The sequence below is a fragment of the Syngnathus acus genome, chromosome 17 (assembly GCF_901709675.1).
Source record: "Syngnathus acus chromosome 17, fSynAcu1.2, whole genome shotgun sequence".
NCBI classification, from domain to species: domain Eukaryota; kingdom Metazoa; phylum Chordata; class Actinopteri; order Syngnathiformes; family Syngnathidae; genus Syngnathus; species Syngnathus acus.
In genome coordinates this window covers 11,486,086-11,501,109 of record NC_051102.1, presented here as the reverse complement: position 1 = coordinate 11,501,109, position 15,024 = coordinate 11,486,086, and the positions used below count along the sequence as shown (strand labels likewise).

The 15,024-nt window shown below is 46.6% G+C and overlaps 1 protein-coding gene across 2 annotated transcripts in view; it reads right to left on the bottom strand.

Moving 5' to 3' along the window:
* LOC119137049 (glypican-5-like) overlaps positions 1 to 14,516 on the bottom strand; it is a 63,311-nt gene extending 48,795 nt beyond the window's left edge. Inside the window, exons 1-2 of one of the 2 annotated variants that reach the window (XM_037276030.1) lie at positions 14,059 to 14,516; positions 7,019 to 7,180 (exon numbers count right to left, since the gene is read on the bottom strand). In XM_037276030.1, coding sequence (XP_037131925.1) covers positions 7,019 to 7,180; positions 14,059 to 14,239 — 343 coding nt within the window. In that variant the 5' untranslated portion in view covers positions 14,240 to 14,516. The remainder of the gene's footprint in view (positions 1 to 7,018; positions 7,181 to 14,058) is intronic. The other variant, XM_037276031.1, reaches the window with a different exon arrangement.
* Positions 14,517 to 15,024: the final 508 nt, after the last annotated feature.

The following is a 15,024-nucleotide window of genomic DNA, read 5'->3' as shown; positions in this document are numbered from 1 at the left end:
ATATAACAAGCGGCGCAGGTTTTCAGCACGTGCTTCTGTATTTTTAAATCAAATCGGTGATGTGCGTGGATAGGATTACACGTGCCCGCGCACAATGCGATAAGGAGGTAGGAGACACCCATTAACGCTGCTGCTCCGAGTCATTCCCGTCTTGGCAAACAGCCGCAATTGGTCATCGCCTCGCATCTTCTCAGGAAAACGCATCTTAATCCCCGTCGCCGGCTTTGCTTTCAGACAGGTCACCGCGCACATATGCGGCATAGTGACATGTGTGTGGATTACATGGGCCCGTTTTAATTAGCAAAAAACACAGTACAGAGAAACATCTCTCACCCGGCACCGCACGGCTTAGGTTTCGACCGAGAGCCGGCAAAGCGTTTAATGCTAATAAACTATTTATAAGATAAAGAATCAGTCTGTTGAATCTTGCGCAGCCAAGCACAACGTTTACGGTCTAAAAGCAGGAGGGTGACTCATTCGTCCGACGTCAGATATGTCGGCCATGTTTGTGTAACCGGTGAGACAAACGTGGCTTCCTTTAAAAACGGACCAATTCAATGGCAAATGCCTATTCACTTTTTATCAAGACTGGAAGCGTAAGTGAAAGATGACCTAAAGTTGTGAGAATCTCTCCCCATCAGTATTATTGTAATGAAAAATTCAACCCACCAAAGATAAACAATTCCACAAATGCCAGGGCATATTCAGGGTACACTGCTGTAATGCAATGGGGGAGGGGGCATCTGAGGGAGCATCATTGCTATCTGCACGGGCCAGACAGCGGAAACATCATCGAAGGCCGGTCAACGAGCAGACGAGAGAAGGACGCTGGCTGAGGAGACGGTGGGGCTGAGGAGGGAGCCCGGCCCGGACCGGCCCGGCCCGGCCTGGCCCGGGGCATGTTCAAATTCCTCATACCGACAGCACCCCTGCTCAAGCATTAGAAAGGCCAGGGGTCGACTGTGACCCCTGGTTTCTCTCAACTTTATTGCCGTATAAATCACAATGACGTTGCTGATACAACGATAAGGTGCGGCACGTGTCGCACACGGTGACCAATGCGATGGAATGAAAACACACACTGAGCAATCTGGAAGCCCTGTTGTCACTTAGCCTATTCCGAGATTTGTCTCGATGTATAATATAAAAGTTTCGGTTCTCCAACCTTTGAGACAATTACAAATTGACTCAAAATATGAACTTGTCATCTCGTGCGCGTCATCGCTATGCCTGTCACTATACGCCACTGGCATAGATAGACAAACAAGATCCAATAGTGTACCAAATCAATAACAATGAAGCAAAAGAAGATTTTTCTATTGTCCCGCTAGACAGTTATCCTCAATGTGAACAGTCAAAGTGACGTCACTCTTAAATACCGTTGCAAAGCTTTAGTAGCAACCAAACTCAAAGGTCGTCAATGGTCTCTCTTTGGCGTCAGGAGCTTTAGGACATAAAGCAAAGAAAGGTCATCAGTCGCCTCTCTCAGGCGCCGGGAGCTTTAGGGCATAAAGCAAGGACACAAAAGACTTGAATCCCAAGACAATAGAAATGAAGGAACAAAACGCTGCTTCGTGTACTGCATTGCAAAACGTAATTCTTTCAAATGAAAATGTGATTTCATGTAGCTGAGAGCAGCTGACACTTGTGCACATGCCCATGAGGAGTAACCTGAAGAAGCCGTCCGTCTTCAGTCTGACGCAACTAGCTTAACCACCTTTAGATGTCACACCGACATTTTTGAAAGATTGTAATCCACCGCCACGATAACTTGCTGCATGATTTCATGCTGCAGAAAAAGACAAACTATCCATCCAAGCAAGTGATTTATGACATTAGATTCCATGCAAAATCCAAACAGCTGCCAGTGGTTTATCATCTTACAAGTGAGTCATTGCAACACGAATCCAATCGATGGGCGGCATTTTCTCCCGACACAGAAGAAAACCATCAATGCACGTGTTGTGATAAACAGACGGGTTGTTAAGGCGAAATTTGCCTCCAGATACAAAGTGGGGGAAATATTTCCACTGGCAGAAGATTAACACAAAACAGACCAGTGTGAAAGGACTCGGAGATGAAAGGGGATAATGAAGAATGTTCAAACCATCGAAGCAGGTGTGGCTCCCGTTTTCATTTTTCAACTTCATCGAGAAGCCCGCTCACAAAGGGGTCAATTATGGGTACGCTGGCCACTACCAAAAAATGCTTAAAGAAAAATATATAAAATTGGATTAACTGGCTTCTATATTCGAAGACTTTTTTTTTTTAGTCAAAGCAAAATCAAATCCAATAACCGAGACCTTATCTAAAGCGACAAATCAAAATGTTTCCCCCCCCGTCTGCATTTCTCACATGAATTTGACTTCCTCCTTTGGAACGCAATAGAGGAATGACTGGAGGATGAGTGAATAAAGGCCACCATGGGGACGGACGGACGCATGGACAGACAGACTCCTTAATGGTTTGCAAGGAGCCACAGAGGCGGGCTGGCGGGCGGGCGGGCTGGCGGGCGGGCGGGCGGGCGGGCGAGCGAGGAGGAAAACAGTGTGGGAGCAGAAGAGTGTCCAATCTGGCCTGTAAAATGCAAAGTGAGTGGACTTGAATGGCTGGCTGTTGACTGGGTGAGCAAGTGACCAAGTGATGGATGGAAAGCAGCCAACTTTGGGACTGCTGAAAAGACAGCATGAGTCGAGCTCCTCATTCCCTTCCGCTTGCCACAACTCCATGGATTCTCCGACCAATTTGTTCAAGTCCAACATCAGTTCTCACAAGTTTTTGGCTTCTTTCACAAACCAGTCAAGTTGCTGTTGGAGCATTCCAAGCAGAAGGGAATGATTATGTAGTCATACACACACACACACATGCAAAACTACTGCATATCTCAGAGCTTAACAAATGAGCCTCCTCCTTCTGTGTCGGACGGAACACAGAGGGGAGAAGAAAAAAAATCCAATCTGGACCATTCAGCAGAATGGAGAAATCTCAAAAGCCAGACAAGCAGAGATCTGGTCAGGGAGGGAGAAGTGACCCCAATCGAAAACCAATAAACATCCTGGACCTTGCATTTGTGGTCTTGATGGGCTAACTGTCAGACTGTCACAGCTCTTGTTTACAGCGCATGTGTGTGCTGTGGCAAGATAAAGAACAATGACATATTTCCCAGAAAGAAAAGATGATGTTTGCTCGCAGTAAAAATGGCACATTTTCCTTCCAGTTTGACTTGATTTTCGGGATGCCTGCAGCGAGTCGCAGACGTCTCGTTAATCGAGGCATTTGAAAGTCCAATGACGCGAACCGAGGAGCTGAAGAAGGATGAAAGAGACAATAAAAACCATGAGATATTTGCGGAGAGGAAGATGGCTGAAGATTGATGCTTTTATGGCTTCATTGTATTGCGTGCATGCTTGGTGGATAACGCCAGTCTCTTTCAGCGTGCAAGCTGAAGAAGAAAGCTGTTGGCGTGGCGCCCGATCTCGTTAAGAAGCCGTGCAGACGGAGCAGTCGGTGCTCAGATGGACAAAAGGGAGCGCAAGGCCTTGCAAATACCGGTCATGCACAACTTGTGCAAGATTGGCCACTGGAGGCACAATAATAGACGCAGATTGACTACTGCAGGTGACTCAGTAAACTGCAGTAAGATTAGTCATCTATCAGAGAGGATAAAGAATATATGCCAGTAAACTTCAGCTGCATCAAACAACTTGAAGCCTCATTTTTAAAGAATGCTCCTCTTTCTGTCAAACGGTGGCTTGTTGTGAAGTTGTGAGTTGAGTTTACTCCCACCATATTTGCTAGCATCTCGAAATAAGAAAACTCTCCCAAAGGACAGCTCTTAAGTCGGCTCACACATAACTCAATGCACCGTTGTATTTGTATTGTATGTACTATATTGTGCATGCAAAAACTACAGTGGGTTTAGTTCTAAAAGCCATACGCGATAAATGTCCAATTTACCATCCCGGCTCTAATAGGCCAATTTTTTTCCCTCCTCCCACTTTGTCCTGATTTTTGAAGGGCTTCTCACACGTCTTTATTAGGTGATAGAGGCGTATGAAAAGCCATTAGCAACAGTTGGCGACGGTGTGACTGTATGACTCCACAGGTCTTTTAAGCTCGCTTCACCTCCTCTACTTTTTCCTTCCCCCCCCGCTTTTCTCGCAGCCGCCGCAGCAGCAGCAGCAGCAGCAGCAGCAGCAGCAGCAGCAGCAGGCCGGAACCCTGCAAAGTCATCCTGTTGTGATGCGTCATGTCTACTCAGGGGACCACGGAGGCGTAGCTACAACACAAACACGACTGGGACACGAGCACATTCACCCTGCGATACGCAATGTATTCGTTCCTCTATTAGGTCCATAAACGCTTTTCTTCCCCGCCCTGAGTGATTCAATGAGACGTGTAAAGATGGATTCCGGATATCCTCCCTAATTTGAGCATGAGCTCATGGTGCGGCGCGCTGTCCTCCTGTGACCAAGCGTCGGCCTCTAGAGCAATACCTCTGCCGGTCAAAACATCTGCAAAGAAAAATACAAGCGGACATTGACAGAAAGCCAGAGAGCGCCAGAGAGGCTGGGAAATGATAGCGGGACAGGATGATCAAATCAAAAAAAGAGGACTATATGTATCCCAGAAGGTTGTAAAAGGGACTTTTGGTATTTCATCGACATGTCACCCCAGCAACTAATGGGAGAGTATTCAAGGAGCTTCAACCTTTTCAAGAGCCAACTAGCGACCTCTCCTTTAGGTCTCTTATTAAGCAAAACTCCAAAAATATCCCCTGTGACTGGACTTCCTGCTTCACTAACTTTTTGTCTCTTGCACTCTTGCCAGCAATGTCTCCCAGGACACACAGCCTGGAGAGTTCCTGGCTGATGAGATAAGGATCAGCTAATTATGTCGCCTGAGTGAGAAAATGCGCCGTCCTTGCCATAGTGTCTCTCTCTCTCTCACACACACTTGCACACACACACGCACGCACGCACACACACACAGGCTCTCCCCTCTCTCCCCTCTGTCGCTTTTCGTCTCGTCACTGAAGGGCACCTATAGTTTTAAACGGGACCCACTTTCATTGATAATAGAGAACTATCAATCAAAGCCAGCAGAATTCATTTCTTTAAAAGCATCTGTCAAGTGCTGTGAGGACAACTTGGCTAATACTATGCTTGAACCTAGTATGACCACCACTGCATGACAATCATCTCCTTCTTCCATTCAGAATACATTTTGAAAAAGGTTGACAAGACAAAGCTCATGATGGCAACTCTAAGCCTGCCCAGCTCAAATTTTGCACTGCGGTTGACACCTTCCTTCCTTCCTTCCTTCCTTCCTTCCTTCCTTCCTTCCTTCCTTCCTTCCTTCCTTCCTTCCTTCCTTCCTTCCTTCCTTCCTTCCTTCCTTCCCTCCCTCCCTCCCTCCCTCCCCCCCTCCCCACAACACGACCGTCAACTTATTTCTTCTCCTGAAAAGTGGATTAGGAAGGCGTGTTTGTTGACATGAAGGGGCTGAGAGGAGACCAGAGGCGCTAGCCTGGGCGTATCTATGTGTGCGCTTCAAGAAAGTTGAAAAGGATAAAAAAGCATGTGGTTATTGTTATAGTGGATTTTAAAGGGTGGGGGCGGGGGGGGTAACATAAACAGATGGAACCACCCGGGAAGCTGTGGTGAGCTGATATCAGGATTCTCGGTTTTGTGTCTGGTTGAGAAACGTGAAACTTTCTTTCATATGCTATCTGAATGGGAAGAAAGTCCCTTAGCATTTATAAATGTGGTATGTGTTTGTAGAGTCATGACATGACAACTCCCACTCATGACAAAGCACAGTAGGGCCTTTCGCAGTGTCCAAACAAGGCTAGGCCAATACAAACATACACACGCTGACATGCGCAACATTTTTCATCTAACGGCCACTTTCTTCAATGCACTTCAGTGAGCATGAGAGCAATAGACATTGCATTGTATTCAAACTGTGGTTAAAAAAAAACACAACACAAAACAAAACTTTGCCAATGGAAAATATCATGGAAACACAATATGCATCCAAGATGAGTTGTGACTAAATGAGCGTGCGTGTACTTTATCAGTATATTTACTTTCAAATGAACTTTTGCTTAAAGTGATTGCATTTGTAGAAACTGCTGTCCTTATGATATAGAGGTTGACACTAACAGACGGACACCCTAACAATTGCTCAACCGTACGATTGTTCATCGGTGTGCTACGTTCCACTCGAAGAGCAGACACACAGACAGCGCAGAGACGGACTGTCCTTAGAAGGCTTTGCGAGTGGACCGACCACCTGTGATGTCATCGTTTTCATATGTACATATACCCACCCCACTGTATCTGCTAATATCCCATTGTTATTTTTCCATCTTAGCCTTTGCGGGCCACGCGGAGCTACTCCATCTTCGTTCGGCCAGACGAGCTCAGACATGAGGTAAGACGTGAAGGAGCTTAATGATGATGAAGGGCAAATACCAGAAACACTTTTCTGCTTGGAACTGAGGAGAGGCCCAACTGCAGCAGCACTGTGTGACCTCTGAGAGAACAAGTTCGACTGCACCGTAATCCCAACAAAATGAGACGCTTTCATTTCCATGACAGCAATGTTACTTCTGACATATTCCTTTCTGTTTTTGAGAGTAAGATCAGTGGCGTCCGCTCATTCATTACGGGGTAAAACATGGCCTATGTCTACACAGCTTATTGTCTTGGAGTAATTGCAAGCTTCCGACAATGCTCTAACTATAAGATGCAGAAAACACACCAGAAAACATTGCGTGCATCACTCAGACAATGTGGGAGAGCTTTTGGTGAGGAAATGTTCCAATTTAGATGCCGCCGCTTTAGCATTGTGGTCAGCTGAGCCCTGGAGCATTTTAGCAGAATGTCAATCAAGCAGCAGAAGCAAGAACAGAATGTGCTGGATAAACCAAACATGTACTTCAAAATCAAGTCCATTTAAATCCATCCAGGAACACACACACACACATCTGATTTGTCGTCTTTGTACTTACCCTGGAAGGCATCCGAATGGCCAGCGATCAGGTGCTTCAGCTCGTAACTGTACAAGTAAATGTTGTGGAGGGTTTCCCGCTTCACTGCCAACTGGTAGCTTTCCTCCATCTTGCGGGTGCAGCAAGAAGGACCCTGGTGCTTGCAGACCAAGAGATCCACATCTAGGAGAGAAAGGCAGAAGATCTTGGGGTTATGGGCTCCCAATATGGCACAATCGACAAGACTGGAAGATCCACAGATTGGCACAAGCCGAAAGAAAAAAGTGCCACTTGCATTGTCTCTAAAACTCAGTTCCATTGGCAAGGCTAGAGTTTCCAGTCGACGCTATAATGCAATAAGAATAGGTTTGAAAAAGAGCCGCTGATACTTGCCACGGCTAATAATAAACCTCCAGGAGCAGAAGTCCAAATCCTACGTGGTCCCGTCGCTTCCGGGGGGACTACAGATTTGTGTATACCTCATATGATTGTGCAGAGTGGAGCCCGACCGAGTATGTGCGTGTTTGTATAGTGGCCCGAGTATGCACACAGATAAACAGCCCATAACTCTGCTGGGAGACACACCATGGGAGGGTGGGTGAGAAAGTAGACCAAGTATTCAACTACATTTCCTGCTACATTTACATTCCCCGCTGAATATATAAATATCTTCATGTGGTGGTGTTGTTGTTGTTGTTGTCGTCGTTAAGTGCAATTTGCCATTGGACCAAAACAAGCCTTGCGTGTCTTTTACAAAGAGGCAAAGCGTAATCATGGTTTGAAACAAGCCAGACGTTGCCCGTTATAGCATCATTGGCAACGACCACATGAAGGCAATGACCTAACCATGATCCAATAAACAGCTCAATCAGACTATTACATCAGCTGAAAACGAGGCCGCCACCCTGTCCCGTCCCGTCCTGTCCTGTCCCGTCCCGTCCTGTCCTGCCAGCGTCACCTGCTTCGCATCATCAGAAACACAGCCATGACATCATTTCAAGTGCTCACAATGAGCCGGGTGGGTCTATTGAAACAAATAGTCTTTTCCCACTTGTTTCCCTGCCCGAGCCCGTATGCACTCTGAGAGCCTCGTCATGCGGTAGCCTGATATGATAACGAAAGGGGGGGGGGGGGGGGGGGGCTGGAAGGCAGGTGTTGTAACCAGAGCCTAAAGTATGGCCTTAGGACAGACCGCAAGAGCAGCGCCTCAGCGACCAAATCCCTCCATGAAACACAATAGGGTTGCATTCTCAATCCCTCTTTCCCTTTCTGCCCCCTCGCTTCCATTTGCCTGGCATATCCTCGCGAGGCCCAACGGGTGTCTCTTAATGACTTGACGAGGCTCCATTTGTTCCCATCTGAGAACCGGACGAGTGAACCCTGGCTCTTCTACTCCGACTCATTAGCTCATCCCATTCTAAATGTTGGAAAGCGCATCTTGGCCATGCCATGATGTCAACTCTGGGTTGTTACAATCAATATGCTGTGACACATTGCGATATCTTTGTAACCAAGTCCTGACTGACTGCCTGCCAAGCCGCCGCTACAAGGCAACGAATGCGTAAATATACTAATTGACGGCTTCTTTCGCTACATGCCCATCGTGAGCTCACCGTGCTCTCATTTTCCTTGGTGTTAGCGTATGATCTCTCTGATATGAAATGAATATGCGGGGGACTCTCAGTAATCCAGGCCGACCTCGCTGTCCCGGGCGACTCGTTGGATGGAGTAAGTGATATGCAGAAAGCCTTTTGGCTCTTAAAGCCACCGCAGCGGTCGGGGATGGTCTGACTGTGTCACAAATATACGACATACCTGCCTGCTCACTTTTTTTTGGAACTGCCGCTGAATCTTTCGAATGTGTGGAACGGAACTGCAATAAGGTTCGAGAGTCAGTCACGGCACCCTCCAAACTTAGGTCTGATGGCTACTGTTCAGCTTTGGCGGGAATTCAGCAGCAATAGAGTTAGTCAAATTCAAGAAGCAGATCAGATGTCATTTATCCGGCGCTTTGGCAGGGTGAAAGCATCTGATTAAAAGCCTGGCCAATCAACTGACGATTGGATTAGGTTTCTGCGGCGTCTCCAAATTCAATGGGTTGTCTTGAGATAGCAGGTGAAAAGCTTCCCATCAATGGATGCCATATGGCCGTCAGCAAACTGATCTGGTCTCATAACTCTTCTTCAGCTAACGGGTCAAGCAAGGGCAAACAAACGGTTGACATCGACGACTTGATTCAATTTCCCAGAGGGGAGGCGATTTCAACAAAGCTACGTACGTAGTACATTTTCCATGCATGGGCATGGGGGAAAAAAAAAAAAAAAAAAAGGATTCACAAAGCGCCCCAACGCAAATTAAAAACAAAGTTAAAATCTGCTTTTAAAAACAATTGTCTGTTCAGTTTCGCCTAAAACGGCACGGAGAAATCGACTTTTTTATTTTATTTTTTCCCTCGACAGATTGAAGCGTAGACTACGGCTTCTTTGTCATTTGTGGCCTCTGAATTGATTCTGCCTGGCTAAACCGTTCACACGCTTAAGACTTAAGTCGGAATCCTAATTCCTTTAATCATCCTCAGGTGACAAATACCTCGGGAGTAATTTACCATATTAAAGCTACGGCTCAGGGGTCTGCTGGGCTTGTTAGCAACAATCCCTTCAGCGACAGTTCAGTGCACAAGTCACAACTAGAATTGCGCCGCTTGCTCACACGCCATGTGCAATACACCGTGTCGCAGTAGCCCCGTGAATACTGCTGAGAGGCTGGGTTTTTTTCTTTTCTCCAAGCAATTAAAAAACGACACGCGGGCCGTCACATCTCTTTAGTATGGTTACACGCAGATCAAGAGCACGGTCAAGTTTTCCTGACACTGTTAGTTTGATATTTTACATCAGAACAAGAAAAACATTGTAAGAAAACAAGCAATTAAGGGTTCTTCAGCCTCCGGAAACTCCTTTGAACTTGTCTGATCCAGTAAGCATACAGGATACACATGCTTTCACAGATGGGCGGGGCTTGGGCTGGACCATGCCAACTGCAAACACACCTCAAAGGAGTCTTTGCGGCATACCTGCATTTTTTGGACAACCTTAAAAGCAAGCGCTGGTGTTTTGCTAGCCGAGACCTGTCAGGGTCTGGCACGCGGGTCCAAAAGCCGTGGCAAAGACAGAGAGCGCTAAGAGGCCAAAGCTGGAGGCTGATAGGCTGACAGATATGGACACCATCGAGTGTTGAAGAATGCCGTTGACCAACAATTGCCAATCAAAAGATTGCCGTGGACTGAAATCCAATAAGGGAGGGAGGGAGGGAGGGAGCGCCAGACTCAGACGAGGTAATCAGCTTCGGACTGGCCGGTAAGGCCGCTGCGACAGACAAAGAACCTCTGAGGCGATTGCGACGTTGCCGACGACATCTTGAGCTTTGCTACTTTGCTCACGTCTTTTGAAGGGTCCTCATTACGAGCACGCTCTGCTGGGAATGCCGAGAAAACACACGTGCGCAACCATTTGTGTCGATGTGGAGGAGGACGTGTCCACCGTTCCGTGTGTTTGCTCTCTCAGCAAGAAAGGCCGTGTTAAAAGGGGAATCCGAATAGGGAATGGACAGCCAATCAAAGGCCATGTTGAGTTTAGTCAAAACTTTGGATGCTCTAACTGGTTAAGGATGTAGCGATAACACACAGCATTTCCATTCCCTTGCTGTTAATGACGTGGCATGATGCAGCGCATTTGCCTTCACCTCGTAACGACTAAAAGACTAAAAAGACATGTTTCCGCATCATGGGATAAGCCCCGCTTGACGAGGGCGTTTGAACGGAGCTATAAAAGGAGTCGATGGGGTGTGAGGATGTTACCCAAGAAGCCAACTCCAGCGTCGCAGTCTGAACAGCACTGCTGAGCTTCTGCCTGCCTGCCTGCCTGCCTGGCTGCCTGGCTGCCTGGCTGCCTGCCTGGCTGCCTGGCTGCCTGCCTGGCTGCCTGGCTGCCTGCGTGGCTGCCCGCGTGGCTGCCCGCGTGGCTGCCTGCCTGCCTGCCTGCCTGCCTGCCTGCCTGCCTGCCTGCCTGCCTGCCTGCCTGCCTGCCTGCCTGCCTGCCTGCCTGCCTGGCTGCCTGGCTGCCTGGCTGCCTGCCTGGCTGCCTGGCTGCCTGCCTGGCTGCCTGGCTGCCTGCGTGGCTGCCTGCGTGGCTGCCCGCGTGGCTGCCCGCGTGGCTGCCTGCCCGCCCGCCCGCCCGCCCGCCTTCCATAAGATTTTATGAGCTAATCTCACTATGTGGCGTTTGGCTGCGTATCACAGCGCAGAAGCAGCACGCAATATATCTCTTGAGAAATTTCAGCGTAAGCAATTCACGTCAGCGATCGTCTTTGGTCTCACTGACTGAGCAACAAATTTGAAAAGCAGACAAAAAATGTTGAGAAAATTCATTTCACAAAACAAACACGGAAAATGGTTGCTGCCCTGTGGAAAAACACGCATATTCTTTTTTTTTTTTTTTTTGCTAATGGGACATCTGCATTATTGTAGCCACGTTGACAAATGGATACTGTTATCAGTATTTACAATATCAAATCGTACCCAATTGACCTTTACCTCATATACGCACGCCTTGAATATCCATTAACAACACAAAATGCACACGTTCGCAGTGCAAATCTGCTTTTTTTTTTTTTTTTTTTGAAACATGACCATTTCCAGTTAGCAGTGTCTGATGTTCCCCGTTGCCGCAACTCCTCCTGGCACGTTTCATGAAAAATGTGTTCACCGCACATGAATGAAACGCAGCACTGTATGCTGACACAAACATCACACTGTGAAAGGAGTTGAAATGTTGCCACTTCAAATTTCGACCGTTGCTTTTGTTGGCATTTGATCTGTAAAAAGCGACGCGCTGTAGCACAACTCTGTATACACAAACACACACAAACACACACAGCAAATGTCCCAGTCAAACATCCCCACCGCTGGTAACCACTTTGAAGACATGAGCGCGTCTGACCCAAAACAACCTGCTCTAAAGGCGAGTGTAAATAAAAAGCAAAACAAGAAGCCCAAAATGCCCTGTTTGGTCAGCTGTATCGCAGGAGCAGATAACAGACAAGCCTCGAAACATAAGAAGTGCTTCTTTTCAGATATCACTCGGAGGGTCAAGGGTTAGGGTCATTGGTGATTCCATCCAAACGTTTTGGGACATGTGATTTTAGATGGACTGAAAACCTGATTTGGACAAGAACGACAATTATTGATGAAATCAATTGTGGAAAAGCAGCTGCGGTGAGAGACTGTCACACACTGCCATTTAGCTCACACAAATGTGCTACGAATGCATCTCGCCCTGCTGCTTTAGCGTGTCATGCTAAGCTGAATTCCGAGGTCTGCTTTCTGTGAGCACGCAACTACTGCTTGTAAATGAAACGCTTAGCCTCTTGTTGCTCCTGGTGACAACAAACAGCTTAACAAACAAATATCAGATGGTTTGGATGCGCTTTCCGCCGCGGCTATCAATTGCTCCGCTCCAATGTCCGGCTTCATACTCGGAGAGGGTGGGATGTTTGGCCAGCTTCACTTCCATATGGCATCTGCACATTTAAAGGGCAAAACCGCAAAGCACCGACAGGAGCGCAAAGCTGCTAGCCGCGTCAATGGAACATATGTTAGGAGGTCTGACGATGTTAAGTCGCAGAAAAACGAGTTGAACCCTCTCAAAATGGCTTTGGAGTTGATCATCATCAAAAAACTCTCGTCTTTGGCCGAAAGAGGAAAAACACAAACCGCAATGTGATAAAGGAAACCAAAAGGCCGGGTTTTTTGGTTTGTTCAGATGCACAGTCAGAACCTAACTCATTTTCTAGATATCCTATCCAATACGTGAGAAACTCAAATTCTGAAACGTGTACTATCGTCACTGATTTGCAGTTAGTTACATCACTGTCCTCAAAACCAAACGCCACACTTCACAAAGTATGTCCAAAACATTGACCGTCATGTTTCCAAGCGCTGGGAACGTCCCAAATAATACAGTGTTCATTGAGTTTTGAGATGCGAGCCATCGTTCAGAATTTTGACTACCGTATGCTTGGCAGGTGTGGTTTTAGAAGCAATTGCTATTTGATTTCACAAATGGTGAAGCAGCACATGGAGATAGATATACTTCTCGGCATATATTCGTTATCCTCCTGGAAAAATGACGATTATCACAGCATCTTACAGAGTTCCATCAGTAGGAGCATTGTTCTGTGCCTGCATGACTGTTGTACTGCTAAGGCAGGCACAACAGAAACAGCAGCACTGTTAACTGCCATGCAGCATTAAATCATGCACATACTTTTCAGTTCTTTACATTTTGTTTCATTTTTAAAACACAAAGTGCAAATTTTCCTTATTAAAAAGTACGCACTTTTCATTTATTTATTTGTGGGGGTTCTTTCAGGGCATTACCATTGAATTATTATTATACCATTGAATTATTATTAATATTTCAATGAGGAAATATTGAGACATTGCTGGAGCCTATTCCAGTTGACTTTAAGGGAAAGACAGAATACAGCCCAGAATGACATGGATGAAGAACCATTCACACCATCACTGAGTAGGAATGGGGCCCATGCTGCCTGTATACCAAGCAGGAGAATGTACCACGACAACATATCGCATTTTTCTTGTATTACAAATAAATTGATGAATATGATCCTTTTTATTGTAGATACATTTCAGTGTGACAAGATCTCGCACTAATTTCAAATAAAAATAAGTTGAAAATTAGAAGATGGTAGAAAGTCAGTTTCTTTTGATTTGATATTTTTAAATACATTTTTGGTATCATGTAAAATAAGTTTATTGAAAATGTGCTGCCTCCTATTTTATTTCACGTTGTCAGCAAATCACACCAATAACAATAGCATTCAATTATTGCATGGTACCACATATTTTAGAATGAAAAAAAGTTTTTTTCTTCAAATAATACTTTTTTTTTTCAATTCAATAAAAGAAGTTTACTTTTTAAAAATAATAATAAAGCCCCCCAGATCAGCCATGCCACACTGCTGAGGACCGAGAGGTATCTCACCTGTGCCAGGTGTCTCCGGGACTCGATGCAGGGGGCCGACCTGCCTCACCTGGAAGGCGGCCCTCACCTCATGACAGCTGTACGCGCCCACCTCAAGAGCGCTCGACGCAAATAAGAGCGCCAGCAAAATCCCCCAAACTCCGCGGGAGTTCACGCGTGGGCATATTCCTGCACGGGACATTGCCGCATGTCACACCGGACCGGAGAGCCTGCCTGCCTGCCTGCCTGCCTGCTGGATGGATGGATGGAGTTCTGCAGGGAGTGCGTGCGTGCGTGTGCGCGCGCGCGTGCGTGTGTGTAGAGTCCGAAAAGAAGCGACGAGGAGTTTTTAAACATCTGATCCAGACTGATGTTTTGCTCACATTATTGGTCGGGAGAGGTGTGCAGTCTGCGCCGTGACACGGGAGGAGTGCTGCTGGCTGGCTTGCTGGCTATGTATGTGTCTGACTGTCTGTCTGTCTGTCCACGCCGTGCGCACGCACGCACGCACGCACCCCCCCTCCTCCCCCCTTGTCCTGACCTACCCCAAATAAAACTCACTCAACCCTTTTGTGTGCGTATCATTTCTGCACGTCCGCGTTTTCCAAATCAACCACTTATGTGCTCTTGTTAATATACATCGACCTAAAGACGTCGTCACGGGTCACAAAACCTTCTGTATGTGTTGGATTACAGTCTTCATTCAAGATGTAGGCTACGGCTTTGTTTGTATCGACTGTTATGAATGATACTTGCTCATGTCCATCAAATTCCAGCAGACAAGGGAGAATGTATTGAGTTTGCTGCCACCTACTGGTAAAACGGTTCATTGGCTATTTCGTTACGAGTGCACCTTAGTGCAAATTGAAAAGTTTATGCATAAAGATTCGTTTATAATCCAGCCAAATCTTTGGCCACCAGGGCGCAATAGAGCCACCTACTGGTAAAACAGTTCCTTGGCTATTTCATTGCGAATGCACCTTAGTA